The 27,938-nt window shown below is 38.2% G+C and overlaps 1 protein-coding gene across 1 annotated transcript; it reads right to left on the bottom strand.

Annotated features, from left to right (window-relative positions):
• Positions 1-1,849: 1,849 nt before the first annotated feature.
• On the bottom strand, positions 1,850-8,024 carry Prss37 (serine protease 37). The gene is made up of 5 exons (XM_074055360.1): positions 7,991-8,024; positions 5,023-5,164; positions 3,340-3,593; positions 2,605-2,741; positions 1,850-2,051 (listed from the first exon to the last, which is right to left on the bottom strand). The coding sequence occupies exons 1-5, from the start codon at positions 8,022-8,024 to the stop codon at positions 1,905-1,907; spliced, it is 714 nt and encodes a 237-aa protein (XP_073911461.1). The 3' UTR covers positions 1,850-1,904.
• Positions 8,025-27,938: the final 19,914 nt, after the last annotated feature.

Here is a 27,938-nt window from a genome sequence, read left to right as displayed (position 1 = left end):
AGTTTATTAGTTTTCTATGACTGCTGTTATGAATTACAATAATCTGTTTATGACAGCACAAATTTATTATCTTACTGTTTTTTATGTCAAAAGTTCAACAAAGATTTCAGTGAGCTAAGATCAAAGTGTCAACAGAATTGTACTCCTTTTTGGGGATGATTCCTTTCCTTGCTTGTTTAGAATTTAGTTCAATTCAGTACAGTTCAGATTGTGGGACTGAAGTCCCTATTCCTTGTTAATTGTCAGCCGAGGGTCTTCCCAGCATCTAGAAACTGCTCACATTCTTCCCCTTGTGGTCACTTCCTCCATTTTCAAAGCCTGCTATGGTAGCTGAGGTCCTTTTCATATTTTTTTTTCTGTCTCTTTTGTTGCATCTCTCCAACCATCTCTAATCATATCTTCTGCCTTCCTTTTCTACTTTTAAGGGTCCATGGAATTACATTGATGTCACATGATAATTCAGGATAATCTCCCATGCTAAACTCTATAACCATAACCGTAACATCTGATTACATTATATATTCACAGGATTAGTGTGTGGATATGTTTGTGAGGCCATTATTCTGCCCACCATAAAGCCTATTAAAGTATTTTAAACCAAGAAAGTAGAAAATATTATCCAAAGATAATGTGCAATTATTTCTTGACATTTTACCTGCTGAGAATTTACCCATTCTTGTCCTGTATGTCCCAGTCTCTTGGGTACCCAGAATTCCTCTATCACTTTCAGATTTGAGAGGTCTGGAGAGGTGATTGTCTTAGTCTGTTTGAGATGCTAAATGCAGTGCCATAAACTGAGTGGCTTATAAACAACATAAAATTATTGCTCACAGTTCTGGATTTTGTGGAACTTATGATCAAGGTGCTAGAGGTTTGGTGTGTGGTGAGGGCCCACTTCCTGGTTCATAGACTGCTGTCTTCTTACTTAACTTCGAAGGCAGAATGCGGGGGGAAAGAACTCTTGTGGGCCTCTTATAAGAACACTCATACCATTCATCAGGACTCTATTTTCATGACCTCATCACCTACAAAGTCCTCACCCCCAAATACCATCACTTTGGGGATTAGGCTTCAAAATATGAGTTTTAGGGAACACAAATACCCAGTGTTTAGCAGTGCCTTACCAATTTCTCAACCAGAGGGCTGGTACCTGCTTTCTTACCTTGGTTAGGGCAATGGTCTGTGGCTAAGCCCAATTTCTGCCTTTGCCTCATCTCAGTCACCTTTGTCTCCAGCCCTACTGCTGCTCTTGTTGCTGTTCTCCTTTGATCTGCATTACATCTGCACCTTGCTCTAGAGCTACCAGGCTCCTTTTGGACTTTATTTATAGCTGTTGACACTGTCCTGGAGTTTCATTTTTTACTTCCCACTCTTCTACCAGTGCTCTCTCTCTGTAGAATGCTGCAATCAATGTGGCCCTGATATGAAGCATGACTATTAGAGCTTATTCCAGTACCCAAGACCTTAACTATACCTAGGAGCTTAAAGTAATTTGAATGATAAGGTAGCAGGGAATGATAAGGTAGAGCCAGCATCTGTTGTGATGCTATGGATTTCTCCATAATATGAAGGCTAAAAGCACAGGACATTTTGGCATTTTATTCCTCTGATAACTACCAGTTATGGGTAAGTTTAAGACTCATTTTTTTCATTTGTAAACAGGGATAACAGGCAATTTAAAAAGTTTGTTATGAGCATTCCAGGAGATAATGACTGTAACCCAAAAATGCTCATTTCTCTACCTCATTATAGGGTGTATGTACAGACACAAATAAGAAGAGATAGGCTGCCAGTGTGCTGCATCCAAAGATCCCCATTTGGATATTTTATTTTGAGTCTAGGGAGAGTACAAGCCTGTATAGTCAATGGTAGAGACAGCGGGATGCAGAGGGAGAAGTAAGGTATTATTTTTTCTTATCCTTGGAGGTGTTCTCAATCCAGGACACGTATTTGTAGACATTGGTGTAGATGCCGACATCCCCTCCCATGAAGTGCCCAACCTCGATTCCCTGGAGCTTGTTTTTACAGATGACAGTGGCGACTGCCACCTCCTGCCGGAGATCAGAAAGAGAGAGTCAGATCCTCTCCTCCCAGGAACCCTCCCCAGGCCCTCCCTAAGGTGAACCTTGCCCAGAGACAATATGCTGGGTCATGAACAGAGTACCGAGTTAGGAGATAGAAAGATTTGGTCCTTTTTTTCTAGCTTTACTGTAATTAGCTTTGTGTGATTCTGAAAATCAGAAAATAACCTCTAGAAATCATGTGTAAAATGAGTCAAACCCAAATTATCTGAACTGATGAGGTCAATTTCAACTTGTGAAATGTTTGATTTTTTTTTAAAGCAATGTCATTTTCACTATTTTATTTGTAGCTGTGAGACTGAATACCCAGCAAAGTGTTATTGACTAGAGGCAATATGTGGTGCTCTTAAATGAATAGAGATCCTTTGTAAGGAGAGCCTATGCTGAAGAAACAAAGATGTCTTTGCAATGGCTTTATCAAATTCTAAAAAATATTTAGAAGTTTGAAAAAGCTTGTGTCATGGTAAAATAGTCAATTGGACACATACAACAAAATGAAAGTTGATTGTAGAGAAAAGATTACCCCGAAAATTCTGCTGAATTCTTTCACAAATTTAATGCACAGAGAGTTCCTGTGACGGCTTCCTTGCTCTGTTTTCTTGCAGTCATTGTCAGTCATCACAGGGGCCTCCAGGTTCTGCCTTAAGTCAGGATGTCTGCCTGAGAGAAGACAGGTGAAAGAAAACATCCTTCTCACACTTGCTCTTTATTCCTTCTAACCCCCACCCTCTATGTGTACTGGTGTCTTTTTGTGTGTGTGTGAAGAAAATAAGGTATGAGAAAAGGGAAGAAATGAACCCGAGTTTAGTTATGTGAGTTAATCCTGAGGATTGTGAAATAGTCCTATGTGTCTTTGAAATGCAGAGTTTCTTTCTATTCTGTGTCCAGTCTTGGAATAAGAAGCAACCAGACTCAAATTCTCAAATTCTTTGCATAAGAAATGAATATGTATCGGAAGTAGGGTCACAGTGTACTTAATGTGAATTGTGTCCCTGACAATCAGGAATGGTGTAGCTTCTGTACTGACTCAGATGGTCTGGTGACTCTAGCTGCCAAAGCTCTGAAGAGGCAGTAGAGCATTAGACAGAGTGTTAATGGAGGAGCATTGGACTTTTGGGAAGATCTCTTTTTGTCAGACCACTCCCGTAGCTTCTTTCTTGGGACTCTTTTCCCCCTCTCTTCTCATAGCTCTGAAGACATGAATGTTCCTCTTCAAGGATGGCTGGTGACCTTAATTTGCTGTGGGAGGTGTACTTACCATTGTTTTCCCTGCTCCAGTCCAAACCTGACAGCATACAGACAGTGCCTGGCTGGACATTGCTGGTGGCAAGGGGAAGGAGCTGGACTTTGTGGTTGAGGGTGGCAGGCTTAGCCAATTTAATGAGCATGAGGTCATCCTGTGGGGAGCTGTGGCTAACATTCCAGTAGCGGATAATCTGGATAGGGCTAATAGTCTGTTCTGTCCCATCTCTGATTCTGCTCTTAAAATTTCCCAGCATCAGCTTCAGATTTCTGGAGAGAAAAAGGGTTGAAAGTAAGCACTGTCATCAGCACCATTATTGATAAGATACTGAATATTACAATGTGCTGGGTACTGTGCTGAGTGCTTTATCTAGATCATCTCATCTACTCACTGCAAGTCTGTGTGTAGTGGATCATATGTTTATCCTCATGTTACAGATTAAATAGTAGAAGCACACAGTAGTAATTTACCCAGAGTCATAAATAGTGGAGTTCTTGACCACTGTGTTTTAATGTAGTGTCCTTAATACAGTGGAGAGGAAAATAATGAGTGTCAGAGATTTAATTTTTCCTTCCTCTCCAGGTCTCCCCTACCCAGGTGGACAATTTCCATTTTAGTGGAGACGAGAATGGAATAACTTGAGTGCTGTCACTAAACCCACTAACAACCTCCCTCTGTTCTGCTCTACACTTTGGATGGTGACATAGGAATTAAATCAATGGTCTTTCTTTTTTTAATGACTTTTATTAGCATATAATAGTTGTATAGAGGGATACATTGTGATATTTATATATGCGTTTAAAATATATCTTAGTTGGATTTACTCCCTCCATCTCCCTCTTCCCCCTTCCCCCTTCTTAGAACAATTTCACTAGGTTTCATTCCTCTATTTTCATACATGGATACAAAATACAGCCACCATATAAACCCTCATTTCCTCTTTCCTTGTGCCCACCACCCTCTCACTGGTACCCACTCCTGGGAAAGATTTATTTTTCCCTCCTGCCCTCAATGTGCTTTCTTGTTCTCTGGCTTCTGATTGGGTTTTTGATCAGTAGAAAATACCAGATGACAAGTGGAGGGAGAAGGGTGAGGTTTACCCTCCAAGAACTCACCCTGCAATGCTTCAGATTGGCTGTGTCCTTTGGTAAAGTTCACCAAAGTGGCAGGTAGTCACTTCATGCAAGGGTCACTTTCTTTCATTTCCTCTTGCCTTTTAGGCATAGGAATGGTCACTGCATTTTTCTAACACTAACCATGGGGCCCAGAACTGTTCTTTAGGTTTTCCTGATAATGTCTCCATCCCTTTGCAATTAGTCCTTTTTTTTTTAAACTCTCCTCAGTTTACCTGAGTTGAGTGTATTATCAGTTACCACTGGGACTTTCATATTTCTAGTTAAAAAACTTGAAAAAAACTAATGGGAGAAAGAAGAGGAATAGCCTGAGCACAGGGTCTCTCAACAGCAGCTGGACAGATCTTTAGGGGGAGACTGAGCTGTGCACTGTAGGAGGTTTGGCGGCATCCTTGCTCCGGCCTCTACCCAGTAGATGTCAGTAGCACTGTTCCCTGACTGTGATAACCAAAACTATGTTCAGATATATTGGCAAATGTGCCCTAGGGGGAAAACTGCCCTATTTGAGAATCACTGATTTACAATGAGTAGGACTTTTCAGGAGATAAAGATGCTCAATACTCACGGCAAGTAGCAGTGAGCTGGGGCCAGAACCCAGCTGGTTTTGATGAGCACACCCACACAGGGATTGAAGTGAGACTTGAGGTATACCAAATAGGGAGCATGGTCTTCTTTCTGCACAGTTGAATGAGCAAAGAAAGATGTCCCTGAGAAAATAGTGTTTGTAATATGTAAATGTTAGAGCAAATAAGACAGTAACTTCCCAGTTGAAAAGGAATATGGACAATTTTAAAGAAATAATCCATTGACTAGGGAGTATGAGAATATTTAACATTTATAATAAAAATGTAAATTAAAGTAACACATCATTAAATCTGATACTTATTTTTGGTGAGTATTGATAATATTTAATCTAAGAAAGGATATAATGAGAAAGACTCATTCTTGATTGATTCTTGTATATCAGTTTTATTTTTTTGAGAAGCAATTTAGAAATAGGCCTTAGAAATAGTACTGGACTTATTATAAATTCCTAGGCTCCCTGAATGTCATGGAATTTTCAGAATATAATTGTGTGAGAGTTTTAAAGGCTTTTTTTTTTTGGTGGGACTGAGGTTTGAACTCAAGACTTCATGCTTGCAGAGAGGTATTGTACTGCTTGAGGCACACCTCCAGTCCATTTTGCTCTGGTTATTTTGGAGATAGAGTCTTGTGAACTATTTGCCTAGGCTGGCCTCAAACTGTGATCCTCCAGATCTCAGCCTCCCAAATAGCCAGGATTACAGGCGTGAGTCACTGGCACCTGACTTAATGGCTCTGCTTTTAAAGCACTACCATTTAGAATTTTGTATTAAAGTATTTTAGAAATGTCATTTTTAGTGAACAAAGAGCCCTAAACTTAAAATTAATAGAATTTAAATTATTGGGTTATTCATTTTGCTTTTTTTTTTTTTAAATGTTATCACAGGACATCTGTGAAGAGGTTGTTTGGTTCTTGATTGTGTAGAAACCATAGTGTAGGGACTGTGTTGGTTATTTGGCTATTTAAACAAGGTCTTAACACATGAATCTTATTTTTATTTTGGTTACAGAAAAATAATACTAATAATCTGCTTTGTGTATTTTCCCCAGTTTGTTAGCAGGAAAACACAAAATATTTATGCATTATTGATTTACTTTTCCTAATCATAAAAGCTGCTTCTTTGCAAAACATTTCTTGAAAATAGGTATTGAAAAGTGTTAATTTCACTTGAATCTTTGTATTTTGCTGTTTGTTTAAAAAGTTATTTGAGGAAAAATAAAAACTAAAAAGAAATAGGCATCAAGATCGTAACTTGTTTTGTGTTTTGTAAACTTCCTTTAGAAAGGATATCATCCATGTGCTTCATATGTACAGCATGACGAGCTCTGCATATGACCACATGTGCAGAGGGAAGGACTAAGGGTAACAGGAAAGGGAAAGTTTACAGATTAGTTTAGCAATGAAGCATCTTTAGAAATGTCTTAGACAGCTCTATCTTCTACAAACAGTTCACTCACATATTTAAGGAAATGTCCTAGGAAGAAAATTATGCTTCATCTTTTAAAACAGCACTTTCTGTAAGTGTATTTCTAATATACTCTTTTTATCATTTTATCATTGAACTGTTGAACATTCCAAATTACAGCTTTCATAAATTTTGTTTGAACCTCTAAAAAAAAAAGATTGTAACTTGTTTATTTCTTGTGATCTGTTAATTCAAACCCCAAGAATCCATTTTAAAGAAATCATTAAAAAACACAAAAATGAAGAAATAATCAGATACAGACAAAGATAAATGTATTCATTTTAGTACTATTTAAAAAACTGAACATTGGAAACATAAATGTCTAATATGGTAATATTAGATATTGAAATAAAGAAAAGGTGAACTTTATGGAACAACATATATGTTTTAAAATTATATTTATAAAACCACTAAACACCATAAGAAATATTAATATTTAAGTTGAAAATAATATTAAATGTACATATAATATAAATTGTCTAAAAATAACAAACAAAAATAAACCCCTTAACTGCACAAAAATAAGTCTGGGAGTAAATTCAAAGTGTTATGCATGTTGACCAAGAGGTTGGATTATGAATATTTAGTTTTTTCTACTTAAAAATTTCCCCATTTTTTAATGTGAATATATAGTTTTATAACTGAAGTGTTTTAAAAAGTACTCTAGAGACTAAAGGAGAAGACTACTGATTCTAGTATCAGAAATAAAGCACTGTTCTTGTTTTGCTGCTCTTGGTGCTCTGTTGATCCTCCCAAGCCTGTGTTTGCATCTGACCACACTCTTCTCTGTTTGAGCGTAGTCACAACCCTGGGGGATGTGGGTTATTAACAAGGGCAAGAGAAATTGAGCTAACAGCCATAGTCTCAGTGTGTTCACGCAGATTTACTCAATCTTCACAACAACTGTACTGTAGGTAGCAAATATCTCCATTTGACTGAGGAAACTATAGCACAAATGGATTAATTCACTTGCCCAATTTTACACATTTAAATACACAATGAATCTTGGCAGTCAGGCGGTGGGGAAACCCCTCACCAACAAATTTTGCAATCAGAAAAATCTTACAGAAGGCAGAGCTGTGGTGTTAGACCTCCTAGTCCCTCCTTCACCATTTCCTGCATTCCAGGTTTTGGAAAAGAGGGTGTATCAGAAGTCAAAATGGGTTCTCTGTCCTTGTGACCATATTAGGACTTGCCCAGAGGTTAATGCCCACATTTTGGGATAACTGTATGGGAGTACTACTCATTGTTGAGAATTCTCCAAGGCAGGCAGGTGTGTGCCATAACCTATTCCATAGCTTAGCACTGGAAGGGTGGGCTCAATTTGTCCTGAGAGTTTAGATAAGATCTAAGAAGGGAGGCTCAAATTCTGCTTATGATAGAATTCCTTGACTTTTCTGTATCCTTCACATACCTGCCTTTGCCCTTTCCAAGCCTATTTTAACCCATGCTTTCCAGAAAAAGTAGAAGATCTTAGATACATACCAGCAAGGACACTCAAGTAGAAAATAAATTTCATAGTGGTCCAACTTTTTCCCTGTGAGGTGTAGAAGATTAGCAGAGTACACAACCTTCAGCTCAGTTGCCGTCTCAGGAATGTCTACCAGAATCAGTGGGTATAGTCATGTATAGGGGCAACCAATGGGATTGGAAAGTAGCTCTGGGCACAAATAGGGGAGGGAAGTGGCTCCAGATAGACAGGTGGAAGCCCTTCTGCTCCAGAAAGGTAGAAGACTGTGCCTCTATTGGGGCTTATCAGGCAAGGAAAAAGAAGAGTAATCCTTAGATTTCTAGATCCAGGTCCCTGCTCTATCTGCTGTTCTGTCTCTAAAAGCCCAGCTGCTTGAAGGTACTTCAGCTGTCTGTGGATAGGGGAGCTCCAGGCTCAGGACTTATCTTTACCACACAGTTTCTGAGTCAAGGCTGTGGGAAACAGTTTCCTTCGTTCAGGGAGACTTTGTCCCTGATGTTTGCTCTTTAACCCCCTAATGGTTACTTATGCTCTCCATAGCCCCTCCCATCTTTGTTACACTAGCTTCATCTTCCCTTTGAGCACTATTTCATCACTCAGTCATCATCACCAACTGGGTCTGTGTCATCCTGATCCCTGGCTTTGAGCTAAGGAAATGAGGAAATGAGAAGCATTCATGGACAGTTAGCTATCTTGACAGTTGGGGATGGTGCAAGTTCTAGATGTCATTAGGTCTAAGTCTTAATGAATGTTGGTGACAATTCAGAAGGTAGTACCTCTAAATGCTTTTTATATAACACAAAGATTTCTCAGTTAACAACAGACAATCACAGCCAAAGTTGGGTAACTGGGAGTACACTCTTAACAGAAAAAAGAAGTAACAGGAATAGTTAACATTCATTGAGCACTTACTGAGTCCCAGATACTGAGCTAAGTTATTTTTTTTTGTGATACAGTCTTGCTAGGTAGACAAAGCTATGTGGTCCAGAAGCCTCCTGCCTTTGCCTCCCTACTGTTGGGTTTGCAGATAAGTGCTACCATCCTTGTTCTGGAGCTAAGTTCTCTTCAGACTTGTCAGAGATGACTTTATATCAGGTTAGTCTGAGATGTAAAACTAGTTTCACTTTGTATCACTTGAACCCTGTGAAGTTTCTTAAACTCATAATCTCATTGCAAAGTCATTAAGAACATTGGAAAGATATGATAGGTCTGGGGCAGGTATTCCTCCCCCACACTGTGGGCAATGGAATTATAATGGAAAGAACTTGAGTGATTTTCCCAAGTCACACATGGTGGAAAACTAGAAGAATCTAGGTCTTGCTGTTAGATACCCTCAGCTTTTCAATCATAGCCTCCAGGCTTCATCAACCAGCATGGTTCTTATGAAACTATACAGCCCCTCACACAAACTCCCTAAAGCATGGAGTGAAAATTAGACATGGTACATATACTCTCAAGAATCTCACAAAAAATGTAAAGGTGGGTTTGGGAATAGGACTGGTGTATGAAATATTCTAAAGTTTCAAAGATAGTATGGAGTTTTAGAAAGATTTTTGTGTGAGTGGGTGGGTTTAGTTAAAACTGGTGAAAGTATTCTGAGGATGTTTTCTCTAGATTTTTTCTATAGGATTCTGGGCCAGGAAGGGAGTTTGTGGCCTGGTCACTGTCACTATCTAGGAGAAGATAATTACAGTCAACAGATTCTCTGTGGAAAGTTGGTACTGGGGACTACATTCTGTCTATAATTGTTCAAATAGCGTCTCTAACCAGGACACTCTGGTTCCATGCATACATCTGCTTCCTGGAACCCATTGTTTGATCTCTTCTAGGTCCCTGAAGTTAACATGTCAAAATGAAACTCTTATTCTTTTTTTTAAAATTTTTTTATTCATATGTGCATACAATGTTTGGGTCATTTCCTCCCCTTTCCCCCACCCCCTCCCTTACCCCGCCCCCCTCTCCCCCATCCCCTCGATACCCGGCTGAAACTATTTTGCCCTTATCTCTAATTTTGTTGAAGAGAGAGTATAAGCAATAATAGGAAGAAACAAGGGTTTTTGCTAGTTGAGATAGGGATAGCTATACAGGGAGATGACTCACATTAATTTCCTGTGCGTGTGTGTTACCTTCTAGGTTAATTCTTTTTGATCTAACCTTTTATCTAGTTCCTGGTCTCCTTCTCCTATTGGCCTCAGTTGCTTTTAAGGTATCTGCTTTAGTTTCTCTGCGTTGAGGGCAACAAAAGCTAGCTAAGTTTTTAGGTGTCTTACCTATCCTCATATCTCCCTTGTGTGCACTCACTTTTATCTTGTGATCAAAGTTCAATCCCCTTGTTGTGTTTGCCCTTGATCTAATGTCCGCATATGAGGGAGAACATACGATTTTTGGTCTTTTGGGCCAGGCTAACCTCACTCAGAATGATGTTCTTCAATTCCATCCATTTACCAGCGAATGATAACATTTCGTTCTTCTTCATGGCTGCATAAAATTCCATTGTGTATAGATACCACATTTTCTTTTTTTTTTATTATTATTCATATGTGCATACAAGGCTTGGGTCATTTCTCCCCCCCTGCCCCCACCCCCTCCCTTACCACCCACTCCCCTCCTCCCTCTCCCCGCTACCCCCTCAATACCCAGCAGAAACTATTTTGCCCTTATTTCTAATTTTGTTGTAGAGAGAGTATAAGCCATAATAGGAAGGAACAAGGGGTTTTGCTGGTTGAGATAAGGATAGCTATACAGGGAGTTGACTCACATTAATTTCCTGTGCATGTGTGTTACCTTCTAGGTTAATTCTTTTTGATCTAACCTTTTCTCTAGTTCCTGGTCCCCTTCTCCTATTGGCCTCAGTTGCTTTTAAGGTATCTGCTTTAGTTTCTCTGCGTTAAGGGCAACAAATGCTAGCTAATGTTTTAGGTGTCTTACCTATCCTCACCCCTCCCTTGTGTGCTCTCGCTTTTATCATGTGCTCAAAGTCCAATCCCCTTGTTGTGTTTTCCTTTGATCTAATGTCCACATATGAGGGAGAACATATGATTTTTGGTCTTTATGGCCAGGCTAACCTCACTCAGAATGATGTTCTCCAATTCCATCCATTTACCAGCGAATGATAGCATTTCGTTCTTCTTCATGGCTGCATAAAATTCCATTGTGTATAGATACCACATTTTCTTAATCCATTCATCAGTGGTGGGGCATCTTGGCTGTTCCCATAACTTGGCTATTGTGAATAGTGCTGCAATAAACATGAGTGTGCAGGTGCCTCTGGAGTAACCTGTGTCACAGACTTTTGGGTATATGCCCAAGCATGGTATTGCTGGATCAAATGGTAGATCAATGTCTAGCTTTTTAAGTAGCCTCCAAATTTTTTTCCAGAGTGGTTGTACTAGTTTACATTCCCACCAACAGTGTAAGAGGGTTCCTTTTTCCCTGAATCCTTGCCAACACCTGTTGTTGGTGGTGTTGCTGATGATGGCTATCCTAACAGGGGTGAGGTGGAATCTTAGCGTGGTTTTAATTTGCATTTCCTTTATTGCTAGAGATGGTGAGCATTTTTTCATGTGTTTTTTGGCCATTTGAATTTCTTCTTTTGAGAAAGTTCTGTTTAGTTCACTTGCCCATTTCTTTATTGGTTCATTAGTTTTGGGAGAATTTAGTTTTTTAAGTTCCCTATATATTCTGGTTATCAGTCCTTTGTCTGATGTATAGTTGGCAAATATTTTCTCCCATTCTGTGGGTGTTCTCTTCAGTTTAGAGACCATTTCTTTTGATGAACAGAAGCTTTTTAGTTTTATGAGGTCCCATTTATCTATGCTATCTCTTAGTTGCTGTGCTGCTGGGGTTCCATTGAGAAAGTTCTTACCTATACCTACTAACTCCAGAGTATTTCCTACTCTTTCTTGTATCAACTTAAGAGTTTGGGGTCTGATATTAAGATCCTTGATCCATTTTGAGTTAATCTTGGTATAGGGTGATATACATGGATCTAGTTTCAGTTTTTTTGAATTTTTATTATTCATATGTGCATACAAGGCTTGGTTCATTTCTTCCCCCTACCCCCACCCCCTCCCTTACCACCCACTCTGCCCCCTCCCTCTCCCCCCTACCCCCTCAATACCCAGCAGAAACTATTTTGCCCTTATTTCTAATTTTGTTGTAGAGAGAGTATAAGCCATAATAGGAAGGAACAAGGGTTTTTGATGGTTGAGATAAGGATAGCTATACAGGGAGTTGACTCACATTAATTTCCTGTGCGTGTGTGTTACCTTCTAGGTTAATTCTTTTTGATCTAACCTTTTCTATAGTACCTGTTCCCCTTTACCTGTTCCCCTTTTCCTATTGGCCTCAGTTGCTTTTTTTTTTTTTTTCATTTTTCTTTTATTATTCATATGTGCATACAAGGCTTGGTTCATTTCTCCCCCCTGCCCCCACCCCCTCCCTTACCACCCACTCCGCCCCCTCCCTCTACCCCCCCCTCAATACCCAGCAGAAACTATTTTGCCCTTATTTCTAATTTTGTTGTAGAGAGAGTATAAGCAATAATAGGAAGGAACAAGGGGTTTTGCTGGTTGAGATAAGGATAGCTATACAGGACATTGACTCACATTGATTTCCTGTGTGTGGGTGTTACCTTCTAGGTTAATTCTTTTTGATTTAACCTTTTCTCTGGTACCTGTTCCCCTTTTCCTATTGGCCTCAGTTGCTTTAAGGTATCTGCTTTAGTTTCTCTGCATTAAGGGCAACAAATGCTAGCTAGTTTTTTAGGTGTCTTACCTATCCTCACCCCTCCCTTGTGTGCTCTCGCTTTTATCATGTGCTCATAGTCCAATCCCCTTGTTGTGTTTGCCCTTGATCTAATGTCCACATATGAGGGAGAACATACGATTTTTGGTTTTTTGAACCAGGCTAACCTCACTCAGAATGATGTTCTCCAATTCCATCCATTTACCAGCGAATGATAACATTTCGTTCTTCTTCATGGCTGCATAAAATTCCATTGTGTATAGATACCACATTTTCTTAATCCATTCATCAGTGCTGGGGCATCTTGGCTGTTTCCATAACTTGGCTATTGTGAATAGTGCCGCAATAAACATGGGTGTGCAGGTGCCTCTGGAGTAACAGTCTTTTGGGTATATCCCCAAGAGTGGTATTGCTGGATCAAATGGTAGATCGATGTCTAGCTTTTTAAGTAGCCTCCAAATTTTTTTCCAGAGTGGTTGTACTAGTCTACATTCCCACCAACAGTGTAAGAGGTTTCCTTTTCCCCGCATCCTTGCCAACACCTGTTGTTGGTGGTGTTGCTGATGATGGCTATTCTAACAGGGGTGAGGTGGAATCTTAGCGTGGTTTTAATTTGCATTTCCTTTATTGCTAGAGATGGTGAGCATTTTTTCATGTGTTTTTTGGCCATTTGAATTTCTTCTTTTGAGAAAGTTCTGTTTAGTTCACGTGCCCATTTCTTTATTGGTTCATTAGTTTTGGGAGAATTTAGTTTTTTAAGTTCCCTGTATATTCTGGTTATCAGTCCTTTGTCTGAAGTATAGTTGGCAAATATTTTCTCCCACTCTGTGGGTGTTCTCTTCAGTTTAGAGACCATTTCTTTTGATGAACAGAAGCTTTTTAGTTTTATGAGGTCCCATTTATCTATGCTATCTCTTAGTTGCTGTGCTGGTGGGGTTTCATTGAGAAAGTTCTTACCTATACCTATAACTCCAGAGTATTTCCTACTCTTTCTATATCAACTTTAGAGTTTGGGGTCTGATATTAAGATCCTTGATCCATTTTGAGTTAGTATTGGTATAGGGTGATATACATGGATCTAGTTTCAGTTTTTTGCAGACTGCTAACCAGTTTTCCCAGGAGTTTTTGTTGAAGAGGCTACTATTTCTCCATTGTATATTTTTAGCTCCTTTGTCAAAGACAAGTTGGTTATAGTTGTGTGGCTTCATATCTGGGTCCTCTATTCTGTTCCACTGGTCTTCATGTCTGTTTTTGTGCCAGTACCATGCTGTTTTTATTGTTATTGCTTTGTAATATAGTTTGAAGTCAGGTATTGTGATACCTCCTGCATTGTTCTTTTGACTGAGTATTGCCTTGGCTATTCGTGGCCTCTTGTGTTTCCATATAAATTTCACAGTAGATTTTTCAATCTCTTTAGTGAATGTCATTGGAATTTTGATGGGAATTGCATTAAACATGTAGATTACTTTGGGGAGTATCGACATTTTTACTATGTTGATTCTACCAATCCATGAGCATGGGAGATCTCTCCACTTTCTATAGTCTTCCTCAATCTCTTTCTTCAGAAGTGTAGAGGTCTTTCACACCCTTTGTTAGGTTTACATCTAGGTATTTGATTTTTTTTGAGGCTATTGTAAATGGAACTGTTTTCATACATTCTTTTTCAGTTTGCTCATTGTTAGTGTATAGAAATGCTAATGATTTTTATGTTGATTTTATATCCTGCTACCTTGCTATAGCTATTGATGATGTCTAGAAGCTTCTGAGTAGAGTTTTTTGGGTCTTTAAGGTATAGGATCATGTCGTCTGCAAATAGGGATATTTTGACAGTTTCTTTACCTATTTGTATTCCTTTTATTCCTTCTTCTTGCCTAATTGCTCTGGCTAGGAATTCCAATACTATGGTGAATAGGAGTGGAGATAGTGGGCATCCTTGTCTGGTTCCTGATTTTAGAGGGAATGGTTTCAGTTTTTCTCCATTAAGTATAATACTGGCTGTAGGTTTGTCATATATAGCTTTTATAATGTTGAGGTACTTTCCTTCTATTCCTAGTTTTCTTAGAGCTTTTATCATGAAATGGTGTTGGATCTTATCAAAGGCTTTTTCTGCATCTATTGAGATGATCAAGTGGTTTTTGTCTTTGCTTCTGTTAATGTGGTTTATTACGTTTATTGATTTTCATATGTTGAACCACCCCTGCATCCCTGGGATGAAGCCTACTTGGTCGTGGTGAATAATCTTTTTGATGTGTTGTTGAATTCGGTTTGCCATTATTTTATTGAGGATTTTTGTGTCAATGTTCATTAAGGAGATTGGCCTATAGTTCTCTTTTTAGAGGTGTCTTTGCCTGGTTTTGGGATAAGTGTAATACTGGCTTCATAAAATGTGTTTGGCAGTTTTCCTTCCCTTTCTATTTCATGGAACAGTTTAAGGAGGGTTGGTATCAGTTCTTCTTTAAAGGTCTGATAGACTTCAGCAGAGAATCCATCAGGTCCTGGACTTTTCTTTTTGGGGAGACTCTTGATTGCTGCTTCAATTTCATTTTGTGTTATAGATCTATTCAGGTGATTCATTTCCTCAAGGTTCAGTTTTGGATGGTCATATGTATCTAGAAATCTGTCCATTTCTTTAAGATTTTCAAATTTATTTGAATATAGGTTCTCAAAGTAGTCTCTGATGATTTCCTGGAATTCCATGGTGTTTGTTGTTATCGCCCCTCTTGCATTCCTGATTCTACTAATTTGGGTTTTTTCTCTCCTCATTTTAGTCAGGTTTGCCAGGGGTCTATTGATCTTGTTTATTTTTTCAAAGAACCAACTTTTTGTTTCATTAATTCTTTGTATGGTTTTTTGGTTTCTATTTCATTGGTTTCAGCTTTTATTTTTATTATTTCTCTCCTTCTATTTATTTTGGGATTTGCTTGTTCTTGTTTTTCTAGGAGTTTGAGATGTATCATTAGGTCCTTGATTTGGGATCTTTCAATCTTTTTAATATATGCACTCATGGCTATAAACTTTCCTCTCAGGACTGCCTTAGCTGTGTCCCATAGGTTCTGGTAGGTTGTGTTTTCATTTTCATTGACTTCCAGGAACTTTTTAATTTCCTCTTTTATTTCATCGATGATCCATTCTTCATTAAGTAATGAGTTATTTAGTTTCCAGCTGTTTGCATGTTTTTTGTCTTTACTTTTGTTGTTGAGTTCTACTTTTACTGCATTGTGATCAGATAGTATGCACGGTATAATTTCTGTTTTCTTATATTTGCTTAGGCATGCTTTGTGCCCTAGGATATGATTTATTTTGGAGAAGGTTCCATGGGCTGCTGAGAAGAATGTATATTATGTAGTATTTGGATGAAATGTTCTGTAGACATCAACTAGGTCCATTTGATCTATTGCATATTTTAGATCTTGGATTTATTGATTTTTTGTTTGTATGACCTATCTATTGATGATAATGGGATGTTAAAGTCTCCCACAACCACTGTGTTGGCATTTATATATGCTTTTAGGTCTTTCAGGGTATGTATGATGAAATTGGGTGTGTTGACATTGGGTGCATACAGGTTGATGATTATTATTTCCTTTTGGTCGATTTCCCCTTTTATTAGTATGGAATGTCCTTCTTTATCTCGTTTGATCAATGTAGGTTTGAAGTCTACTTTGTCCGAGATAAGTATTGCTACTCCTGCCTGTTTTCGGGGGCCATTGGCTTGGGAAATCTTCTTCCAGCCTTTCATCCTTAGCCTATGCTTATTTCTGTTGGTGAGATGGGTCTCCTGTAAGCAGCAAATTGTTGGATCTTCCTTTTTAATCCATTTCATCAGGCGGTGCCTTTTGATTGGTGAATTAAGTCTGTTAACATTAAGTGTTAGTACTGATAGGTATGTGGTGATTCCTGTCATTTAGTTGTCTTAGTTGTTTGAAGGTTTGATTGTGTGTACCTGTGTTGAGATTACTGTCTACTGTCTTGCTTTTTCTTTTCCTGTGGTGTGGTGCTGCCTGTCTTTTCATGGTTAAGTTGGGTTTCACTTTCTGTGTGCAGAATCCCTTGAAGAATCCTTTGTAGTGGTGGCTTTGTGGTCACATATTGTTTTAGTTTCTGCTTATCATGGAAGACTTTTATTGCTCCATCTATTTTGAATGATAGTTTTGCTGGGTAGAGTATCCTGGGGTAGAAGTTATTTTCATTCAGTGCCCGGAAGATCTCACCCCACGCTCTTCTTGCTTTTAATGTTTCTGTTGAGAAGTCTGCTGTGATTTTGATGGGTTTACCTTTGTATGTTACTTGTTTTTTCTCTCTTACAGCCTTCAATATTCTTTCCTTAGTTTCTGAAGTTGTTGTTTTAATGATGATATGTCGTGGGGTAGTTCTATTTTGTCTGGTCTGTTTGGTGTCCTGGAGGCCTCTTGCATCTGTATGGGAATATCTTTCTCTTGATTTGGGAAATTTTCAGTTATTACTTTGTTGAATATATTATGCATTCCCTTTGCTTGCATCTCTTCTCCTTCTTCGATGCCCATGATTCTCAAGTTTGGTCTTTTGATGGAGTCGGTGAGTTCTTGCATTTTCTTTTCACAGGTTGAGTTGTTTAATTAATAGTTCTTTGGTTTTCCTTTAATTACCATTTCATCTTCAAGTTCTGAGATTCTGTCTTCTGTTTGTTCTATTCTGCTGAATTGGCCTTCTGTTTTGTTTTGCAGTTCTGTTTCGTTCTTTTTCTGAGGTTTTCCATATCCTGGCTGGTTTCCTCTTTAATGTTGTCTGTCTATTTTTGTCCTGAGTTCGTTTATCTGTTTATTCATCATGTTCTCTCTTTCACTTTGGTGTTTATACAGTGCTTCTATGGTTTCCTTTATTTCTTCTTTTGTTTTTTCAAATTCTCTATTTTTGTTGTCTTGGAATTTCTTGAGTGTCTCCTGTACATTTTGGTTGACCCTATCCAGTATCATCTCTATAAAATTCTCATTGAGTACCTGTAGTATGTCTTCTTTTAAATTATTCTTGTGGGCTTCATTGGGTCCTTTGGCATAGTTTATTTTCATTTTGTTGGAGTCTGGATCTGAGTACCTGTTTTCTTCATTCCCCTCTGGTTCCTGTACTAATTTTTTGCTGTGGGGAAACTGGTTTCCCTGTTTTTTCTGTCTTCCTGTTACTGTCTTTGGTGTTGTTACTGTCCCTGTACTGTGTGCAATTAAGTATTTTCTAGCTTGTAATAATAACAATGGTAATATTTAGAATGGAAGGGTGAGCTGAGATGGCAAGCAAGAAGTTAAAGAAATGGGAAAAATAAATACACAGACTGGAAGGAGAAAACAGAGCAAGGTATCAGACAAGAAGGTTTCAAAGGTATAAACAGGGAGCTTTAGTGTACTAATGGACAGTAAGCTGAACAGACATTAGAGAGACAGAAAGAGGATTGAAAATCAAAAATAAAAAAAAGATAAGAATAAAAATAAAAATAAGTAAATGAAAGAAAAATCTATACATAAAAATGTATTAAATAAAATGAAAAAATAGAAAATTAAAAAAAACCTAAAAACCAAAATACCAAAAAACCTCCAAATTCAAATGCAATGAAGTTTCAGTCTTAATAATATAGGTGTCCGTCTCAGTCTCCGATCCTGGAGATGGTGCCTCAGATGTTGTTCTGTAGTTGTCTCATCAAAGAGGATGCATAAAGTAGAACAAAAGTACACACACACACACACACACAAAAAAACCCCACCACGTGTCCCAAGTTCAAATGCAATACAGTTTCAGTAAGTTTTTCAGCTTGCAGATGTAATTCGGTTGTTCTCTCATCAAAGGTAGGGAGACAAAGAAAAAAAAAGAGTCTGGAGACAGTTCTGAGAATGGTATCTGCAGCTGTGGCTTGCCTGCCCACTGCTGTCAGCCTGCTGTTGCTGGAGGCATTATTTATGCAGATCTCTGGGGTGAGCTTAGCACTCACCTGGCCCTGCAGGCTTTGTTTACTCAGATTTCTCCTGTGAGTGAGCCTCTGCTACAAGCTTTCCCCTTTTCAAGCACACTTGGAAAGGTGACATTGCACCTGCGTTGTCAGACCTGTGTGTTTATTTACAGTTCATGTGGGAGGTGGGTCTTCCCCCCTCTCCTGTGCAGTTTTCCTCCCACCGCCACTTTCACAAGCTTTCCTGCTCCTGATTACTGGGTGGTGCTGCTGCTCCTGACAGCCACCATGTTTGTTTACAGTTCATGTGGGAAGTGGGTTTTCCCTCCTCTCCTGTGGAGTTTTCCTCCCTCCGCCACTCTTACAAGCTTTCCCGCTCCTGGTTGCTGAGCACGTGCCCCCGCTCCCGCCAGAGGCTCTCCAGCCAGGCTGGCTTGCTTATTTACACTTCTGGGAAGGATTCCCTTCCCCCAGTCTTTGGTGCTCAGGGTGCCCCACTCTCTTCCCCACGTGTCTTTATTGTTCTTATTGCTTATTACTCAGTTTCTCTTTTTTTCCCTGGGTGGAGGTTGGTCTGTCCAGGGGGCTATGCTGCTCTGGCCCAGGCTTGTCTGTGGGAGTACTGTGTACCATGAAGCTCACCTGGTCCATGTCTTTCCAAGCTGTCTGGGCGCCAGCGACTGGCGGCCCAGGGGCCCTCCTGGTTTCTCTGTTTAATGTGAAGTGGAGATTCTCTGTGCTGGCTGGAGGTGTGGAGGGGTCAAAGTTATGCCTCTTCTCAGTGATTATGCCTGCAAAGTGTGTCTCCAGTGTCTCTCCAAGATTTCACTATAGGAGGCTCGCTTTCTGCTTCCTCTCTCTAGCCGCCATCTTGGAATCTCCCCATACCACTTTTCTTGATCCATTTGTCAGTAGTGGGGCATCTTGGCTGTTTCCATAACTTGGCTATTGTGAATAGTGCTGCAATAAACATGGGTATGCAGGTGCCTCTGGAGTAACCTGTGTCACAGTCTTTTGGGTATATCCCCAAGAGTGGTATTGCTGGATCAAATGGTAGATCAATGTCTAGCTTTTTAAGTAGCCTCCAAATTTTTTTCCAGAGTGGTTGTACTAGTTTACATTCCCACCAACAGTGTAAGAGAGTTCCTTTTTCCCCGCATCCTCGCCAACAACTGTTGTTGGTGGTGTTGCTGATGATGGCTATTCTAACAGGGGTGAGGTGGAATCTTAGCGTGGTTTAAATTTGCATTTCCTTTATTGCTAGAGATGGTGAGCATTTTTTCATGTGTTTTTTGGCCATTTGAATTTCTTCTTTTGAGAAACCTAGGCCATAATTTTGTTTCACTTGAACTAATGCCATTGTTCAACTTGACATTCTTTCTTTTCCTCAAATCTGTTTTTTAATACAGATGAGTTGATATTAATTTCCTCTTAAAACTCTTCAGTAATTCCATATTGCCTCAGAATAAAGCCCAAACCCCTAGTATAATTTAGGGGTTTTCCCTTGATCCTCATTGCATCTTGTTTGTGTCACTGCTATTCTCATCCTGTCTTTGCCACTCCTTTCTTAAGTGCTTACCCCACACATTTTCCCCCAGGTATACTAAGCTTCTTTCAAGGTGTTTCTTTTTTTTCAATTATAATAACTTTATATTTCTGTAGCCCTTGGAATGCTTCCTTTAGTTTCTTGTCCCATTTATTTATTTTTTGCCCTTTTTGCTTTGGGATACTAATAGCTGACATGGGAATTGTACTCAAAGTTTCTTTTTGAAAAAATAACTTTAGAATTCTATGAATGTGTGTGTATGATATTAACATTTACTTAAATGTTTATAAATTTCTTACTTGAAGTTCCTTTTCTGCTAGTAATGTCAGCATTGATTCCATGTACATATGCTTCCACTTTTTCCAGCTCCATCCCACAGACTGTCTTGTATTTATTTAGACTCTAAATCTACTCTTGTATCATTTTCATTATCCTAACTGATTTTCTGTTTAAGAAATATTCTTGCTATATTTTGCAGTGATACAGTTTGAAATGTTAGCTACAGAGAAGGAAGGGAGGAAGGGAGAGAGAGAGAGTGCAATGTAGGGATGAGAACAGATTTAGAGATCTGGGTAGAGCTACTGCTGTTGGTATTGGTTGGGAGCTCTATTAAAACAGCATCTGCTCTCATGAGATATGACCTGTACAAGTGAAGTGACTCTGAGGAGGACTGAGCTGGGTATGACTGACATATGTAAATGGGAGGGGAGTCAGGGTCACATAGAGAGGTATAGACACATAACTGTGCTTCATCTGAGTAGCACAGAAAGAAGATGGATCAAGGGACACCTAGAGGAGAACGATACTAGTCACAAGTGGAGAGAAAGCTAGTGAAAGGAATTGAGAAAGTAGGGAAGACACTTGGAATGAATTTTTGATTCCAGAGAAGTGACTCCATAGAAGGTACATTTAGCTCCTACTTTGAAATTCTTTTCCCTGGAAAAGGTGGATAAAGATCACACTCCAGGAACTAGTTTTCCATAGGGCAGGTTTCAGTAAGAGCAGGAAGATCATCTTGATTACTGACAGAGAGCAGGTAGGCATGTGATTGATGTGAATATCTTTATGCCCAGCTCGAGATGACAGACTTACAGTTTTCTCATCTGAACCTCTTCCTGCTGTTCAGAAACCCCAAGTAGGAGCTAAGCTCTGCCCATATTTGTGTGTTAGTTCTTTCTGTGATCTTATCCACCAGATAGGATTCAGGCATAAACATGAAGTGTGTTCTCTTGTTGACCTTGCTGATGTTGACTGGTGAGTGACTCAGGTATTATTGCTTTTCCTATTAAGATTCTATTGGGGCATGAAAGCAGGTGGATCAGAACTAGGAAAGTTTTGGAAATAGGTAGTGTGCTAATCATCCTTTTCCACTCAGGACTTTCATTATTTCCTGAATCTAAGACATTTTGTCTTGGACTTTAAACCTCATCTGAAGGACTGTGAAGGTTCCTGGGATGAAACACAGAGGCATGACAGAAGAAAGGATGGAGATAGAAGTCTGGAAGGGGGTTTGCAAATTTAAAAAAGACATAAAAAGCATAAGCAGCAGATATTCTGCTGTGAGGTTCAAAAGGGCAAGATAGATTTTGTTCTCTGGGTTTTAAAACATAATGTGTAATAATAATAATCACTACCACCATCATAAAAGCATATACTGAGATATGGTACTCTTTATATAACAAATATTACTCTAGTGTTTTCTACATATTAGCTCATTCAATTCTCATAAAAACTTTTATGAGATAAGCAGTAGTAGTATTCTTATTTTATGGATGAGAAGACTGAGGCACAGAGCAATCATGTAGTTTTCTCATTAAGAAATTAGTGTGACTCTGTAACTAGGCAAGTATGCTCTCTTCTTTCATAGTTTTGTGACCTAGGACAAGTACCTGAACTCTGAATCTCAGCTTCCTTATTTCTAACTTGAGAAAAATATCTGTTTTTAGGGTCAGACAATTTACATTATAATGCATGGCATTAACTAAGGGAGAAGAGGGTGGGGAAGTTGTTATAGACAGAGGAAGCAGCATCTAGAAAGGTTGTGAAGTGTGGCATTGTTTAACTAAAAGACTCCAGTGTGGCTGGAGTGCAGAGGAGGGAAGAGAGCAGCAAGAGTCATATAGCGGATGAGTCTTCTAGCTTGATTTAGAAGTGATTCTGGATGTAATAGAATGCCTTTAAAGTGCTTTAAATATGAGAGTTATATCACACGTGTGTTTTTAAAATATTCATGTGACTTCAGTCAGCAGAATGGATTTGGGTAGAGACAAGGGTTATGTGGTGAGATGATATGGAAAAAAATTAGAATATGGTTGTAGCTCTCAGGCAACAGAATGGACTAGGGTGAGGGCAGGAGTATGAAATAAAATAGAATTCCAGATGATGATGAGATAGAATCAATGATCAATTAGATGTGAGGAACGAAGGATAGGAAAAATTAAAGTAATCCAGAGTTTTGGTTGAATGTATGGTAGTAAAATTCTGAAAAAGGGAACATTGGTAAATAAGTATTTGGCAAAGAAGACAATTTATGTTTTGATTTGCTGGATTTGAGATGTTTTTGAGATATCAAATGAAGATGTTCAATTGAATATAAGGGTTTAGAGCTCAAGACAGAAATTTGAGTTGGGATACAGATGTAGGAATATTTGGAATACTGACAAAATTTGAATTCATAGGAGTGAGTGGAATAGATTACTTGGAAAGAATTTATGAAAAACTTGTGTAAAAGACATAACTTATGGAGATTTTTGCTTTTTGCTTGAAATTTTTATTTTGAAATAATTATAGATTTATGAGAAAGTTGCAAAAAATGTATAGGGAAGTCTTATGTACTCTGTTCGGTTCTACCATTGTAACATCTTGTGCAGCTATAGTACAATATGTGGAAGAGGGGTGTGGGATCACCCCCAAACCATCAAGTTGATGTACAATCCATAGTTTATTCAGCTTTCCCCAGTTTTACTTGCATATGTGTGCATGTCTGTGCAGTGCTACCAGTATCTACATTTATGTATCCACCACCATTTTTAGTGTTGTCAATATTTTCATTAGGTGTATAGCACTATCTTATTAGAGTTTGTTCATTTCCTTAGCGGCTAATGGTGTGAATATATTTTCATGTGCATATTTGTCATATGTCTGTTCTCTTTGATAAAGTTTCTGTTCTTGTCTTTTGCCAATTTTCTCATTAGATTGTTTTCCTTTTTGAGTGTTGAGTTTTGAATATACTTTAGACCCTAGGTATAGGTTTTTCCTATGATATGAAATTAGCAGATATTTTTTGCTTTGTATATTTCTTTATTTTTATTTTAGTTTGTGTTGGTTTTTCAGAGACAGGATCTCTTTGTGTAACCCAGGCTGGCCTGGACCTTGCTGTGTAGCCTAGGCTGGCATTGAACTCATGATCCTTCTATCCTTGCTGCTCATACACTGGGATTAAAGGTGTGTACCACTGTGGTTGGTCTTCATATAGATTTTTATAGTGTTACATTTTATATTTAAGTCCATGTTGGTGTAATTTTTATATAAGATGTGAAGTTTATGGTAGAGATGCTTTGTGTATGTGTGTGTGTGTGTGAGTGTATGTGCGTGCTGCCTGGCTGTCCAGTTGCTCCAGTACCTTTCGTTGAAAAGCTTATCTTCATCAAATGCTATTTCATGTTTGTAAAAAATGAGTTAGGTATACTTTAAAGGTCTATTTATGGATGTTTACATCATGCTTTATTGATCTAAGTGTTTGTCTCTTTCCCAACACCACCACACTGTGGCTATAGTAAGTCTTAATAGCAGATTGAATGACTTTTCCCACTTTATTCATCCTTTTCAAGACTGTTTTAGTTCTTGGCTTTCCATTTCCCAATTTTCTAATAAGTTTCTGTCTGTATATAACAAACCCTGCTGCATTTTCATCAGTGTATATTAATTGTACAAGTAATGGATTTCATTGTGACATTTTCATACATGCATATAACATGCTTTGATTATATTCACCCCCTCTATCACCTTTTTTTATTCCTCTTTTCCCCCACTCCATTTCCTCTTCTATATTCCTACTAGTCTCCCTTTTATTTTCATGTCATTTTTTCCTCTCTAAATTCCACATACAAAAGAAAGCACATGACACTTCTCTTCCTGAGTGTGGCTTATTTCACTTAACATGATCATCTCCAGTTCATCCATTTTCCCCACAAACACCACAACTTCCTTCTTTGTGGCTGAGGCATCTGACAGGAATTTCACTGAATCTGTAGACAAATCTTGAAGAACTGATATCTTTACTATGTTTTCCAACCATGAACCTCATATGCCATTCCTTTTATCTAGTCCTTTGATTTCTTTTATCAGCATTTTATAATTTTCAGTATCCAAATCCTGTACATATTGTTAAGTTTATACTGAATTGTTTAATTTCCTTTGAAGTGATTGTAAATGGTACTTTAGTTTTAGTTTTGAATTCCACATGTTCACATACAGAAATGTGACTGATTTTATATCCTGCAACTGTGTGTATTTCACTTATTTTAGTGGTTTTATTTTTGGTTGATTCCTCCAGAGTTTCTGTGTAGACTCTTATCATTACAAATAGATATATTGTTTCCTTCCCAATTGGTTTCTCTATTATGTCTTTTCCTTGCCCATTTCAGTGGCTAGAATTTTCAGCACTGTATCAAATGAGAGTGACACTAGTGGATAATGTTGCTTTGCTTCATATATTAGGAAGAAAGCATTCAAGTTTTTATCATTAGTTATGATGTTATGTGTAGTTTTTATAGAAGCTTTTTATCAAGTTGGGGTAAATATACTCTTTCCTAGCCTGCTGAGAGTTTTTATTTGGACCATGTGTTAAGATTTGCAAAAATTTCCCCACTCCCTGAACCAATTGACAGAGTGAATTTTCTTCTTTAACTTATTGATATGGTGAAATATACTAATTAATTCTCAAATATTTCATCAGGCTTGCATACCTGGAATAATGTAATGATGTATAATTCTTTTTATATATTGCTAAATTTAATTTTCTAATATTTGCTGAGAAATTTTGTGTTTTAAGTTCATGGAAGATATTGGCCTGTAGTTTTTAATAATTTCTTTGTATGATATTGGGGGTAATACTGGCATCATAAAAGGAGTTGAGAATTGCCCACTCTTGCTTCTTTGGAAGAAATTGTCTAACAGTGGTGCTAGCTCTTTTTAAGATATGTAGCATAATTTTTCAAGGAATCTAGCTAAATCTAAAGATTTCAATTACGCATTCAGTTTCTTTAATAGTTATAGGATTATTCAGATTGTCAACTTCATCTTTGTTGAATTTTGGTTTTTGGAGTTTGAATTCTCACTAACGATGAGTGAATGTTCCCGTTGCTTCACATCCATACTAGATTTTGATGTTGTCAGTATTTTAGATAGTAAGCATTCTAGTTCTTGCATGGTTGGATCTTATTGTTGTTTTAATCTGCAATCTTCAATGCTGTGTTGTTGAACATTTTTTATATATATATTTTCCATCTGTACATCTTTGGTGAGGTGTCCAAATATTTTGCTTATTTTTAATACTGGGTTGTTTGCTCTTTTGTTATTGAAGTTTAGGAGTTCTTTGCATATTTTGGATACCAGTTCTTAATTAGATTATGTTTTATAAATATTTTATCTGATGGAAATTCTTGAGAATTTTTGCAACAACTTTCAGGATAAAGGTTTAGTCTTTAACCTTCCTTTTTTGCAATGTCTTTGGCTTTGACGTCTGTTCCACAGAGTGAATTAGAAGCGCTCTCTGGCTTTTCTTTTCTGGAAGAAATTGCAGAGAATGAGTACAATTTATTCCTTCAATGTTTGGTAGAGTTCATGCGCTAAAATGTTTGGGTTTGGCGCTTTCTGTTTTAGAAGGTTACTAATTGCTGACTCAATTTCTTTAATTTATATTGACCTATTTATCTTATTTATCCTTGTCTAGGCTTCAGTAGATTGCGTCCTACAAGGACCGAACTGTTTCCTCCACATTCAAATTTGTAGCTATAGAGTTTTTCGTGATATTCCTTTGTCATTTTAGTGTCTTGATCTATGGAATGTAGCTGTAGAGTTCAGTGAAGACAGTAATGTGTCTGGTCAGAATATAATTCTTTATACTTTTATTACCATACATGGCTGTTGCATGGCTGTTGCTGTTGCTGGGCTGAGAGAGAGAGAGAGAGAGAGAGAGAGAGAGAGAGAGAGAGAGAGAGAGAGAGAGAGAAGAGGAGATCAGAATTTCCCTTCCCCTCGAGTCCTGAACATGTTGCATAACTACAAGATCTGGCAATTCCATTTCTCTGTTAATGATTAGAAAATCTTAATCTTATGACTCATGTTACTTTAGTTTGGTAGTACTGGGGTTTGAACTCTGGCTCTCACACTTGCTAGGTGTGAGTCACTCCACCAACCCTCATTTTAGTTCCTTTTCCTAGAAATAGTTAATTCTGCAGTTATTAGGATACAAAAGACATCTTTCACAAGAGAACAGGGCAAGATATCAACAGGCTACTTTTCCTGCAGAGGATCAGGAGAGATAGAGAAGAGCAACTTCCTCTGAAGGACAGCTTTTAACCTATTAGGTGGCTTCAGTCAGAGGTGTCTTTTCCAACAAAGCCAGTGAGAAAACAACAGCATATTGCTAACATGAGTGACCTTCAAAATTAGTACCTTTTAAAATAAATAAGTGGAGCAAGAGGGTTTGTTTAGGTCTTGGTAATGAGAGTGGTTGAGTTTCCTTAGATATCCTCTAACTATTGTTTCAGGGCACATTGCTGAAGTAGATAATTCAGGCATAGGAAAGAGTATGCCATCATAAACCCCATTTGGAACAAGTTTGGTCAATTCCTTTCTTTTATTTTTTATTTCATCATTTTTACATTTACTTTCATGTATATACATTATTTGGGCTATCTCCCTCCCACCCCTCCCCCACCAGCTCCCAGGAATAACCTGTTCTGCCCTCTTGTTCTCCTATTTTGTTGAAGAGAAAACAAAAGAGAAATAAGAAAGACATAGTGTTTCAGCTAGTTTGAGATTAAGATAGGTATACAGAGAGATTCTTAGCATTGCTTCCATGCACACATGCATTACAACCTACATTGGTTCATCTCTATCAGACCTCTTTACTACTTACTAGTCCCCTTCCCATAGTGACCTTTATCAGTTTAAGATTACTATATTCACTCCTCTACAGTGAGCACATCAACCACATTCAAAGTTTAGGTTTCCTTCCTTTTCCCTGTTCCTCCCATGAATATTCTCCCCTTAGTGTGTGACCCATGTCCTATAATATTGCTGCATTTGTTTTAAGTCTATAATCTGCATAAGAGGGAGAACATAAGATTTTTGGCCTTCTGAGCCTGGCTAACTTCACTTAAGATGATGTTCTCCAGTTTCATCCATTTACTTGCAAATGACAAAATTTCATTCTTTCATGTGGCTGAATAAAATTCCATTGTGTATAAATAACACATTTTCTTAATCCATTCATCAGTAGTGGGACATAATAGCTATTTCCATAGCTTAGCTATTGTGAGTAGTGCTGCAATAAACATGGGTGTGCAGGTGCCTTTGTAATAACCTCACTAGCATTCCTTCAAATGTATTCCTAGGAGTGGCATTTCTGGATCATATGGCAGATCTATGATTATTTTTTTAAGAAGCCTCCATATTGTTTTCCAAAGTGGTTGTACTAGCTTACATTCCTACCAGCAGTGTATGAGGGTTCCTTTTTCCCAGCATCTGTGCC

This window comes from Castor canadensis, chromosome 2 (assembly GCF_047511655.1).
Source record: "Castor canadensis chromosome 2, mCasCan1.hap1v2, whole genome shotgun sequence".
Taxonomy (NCBI): Eukaryota; Metazoa; Chordata; class Mammalia; order Rodentia; family Castoridae; genus Castor; species Castor canadensis.
Note: the sequence above shows the minus strand (reverse complement) of the source record. Positions and strands in the feature narration are given on the sequence as shown.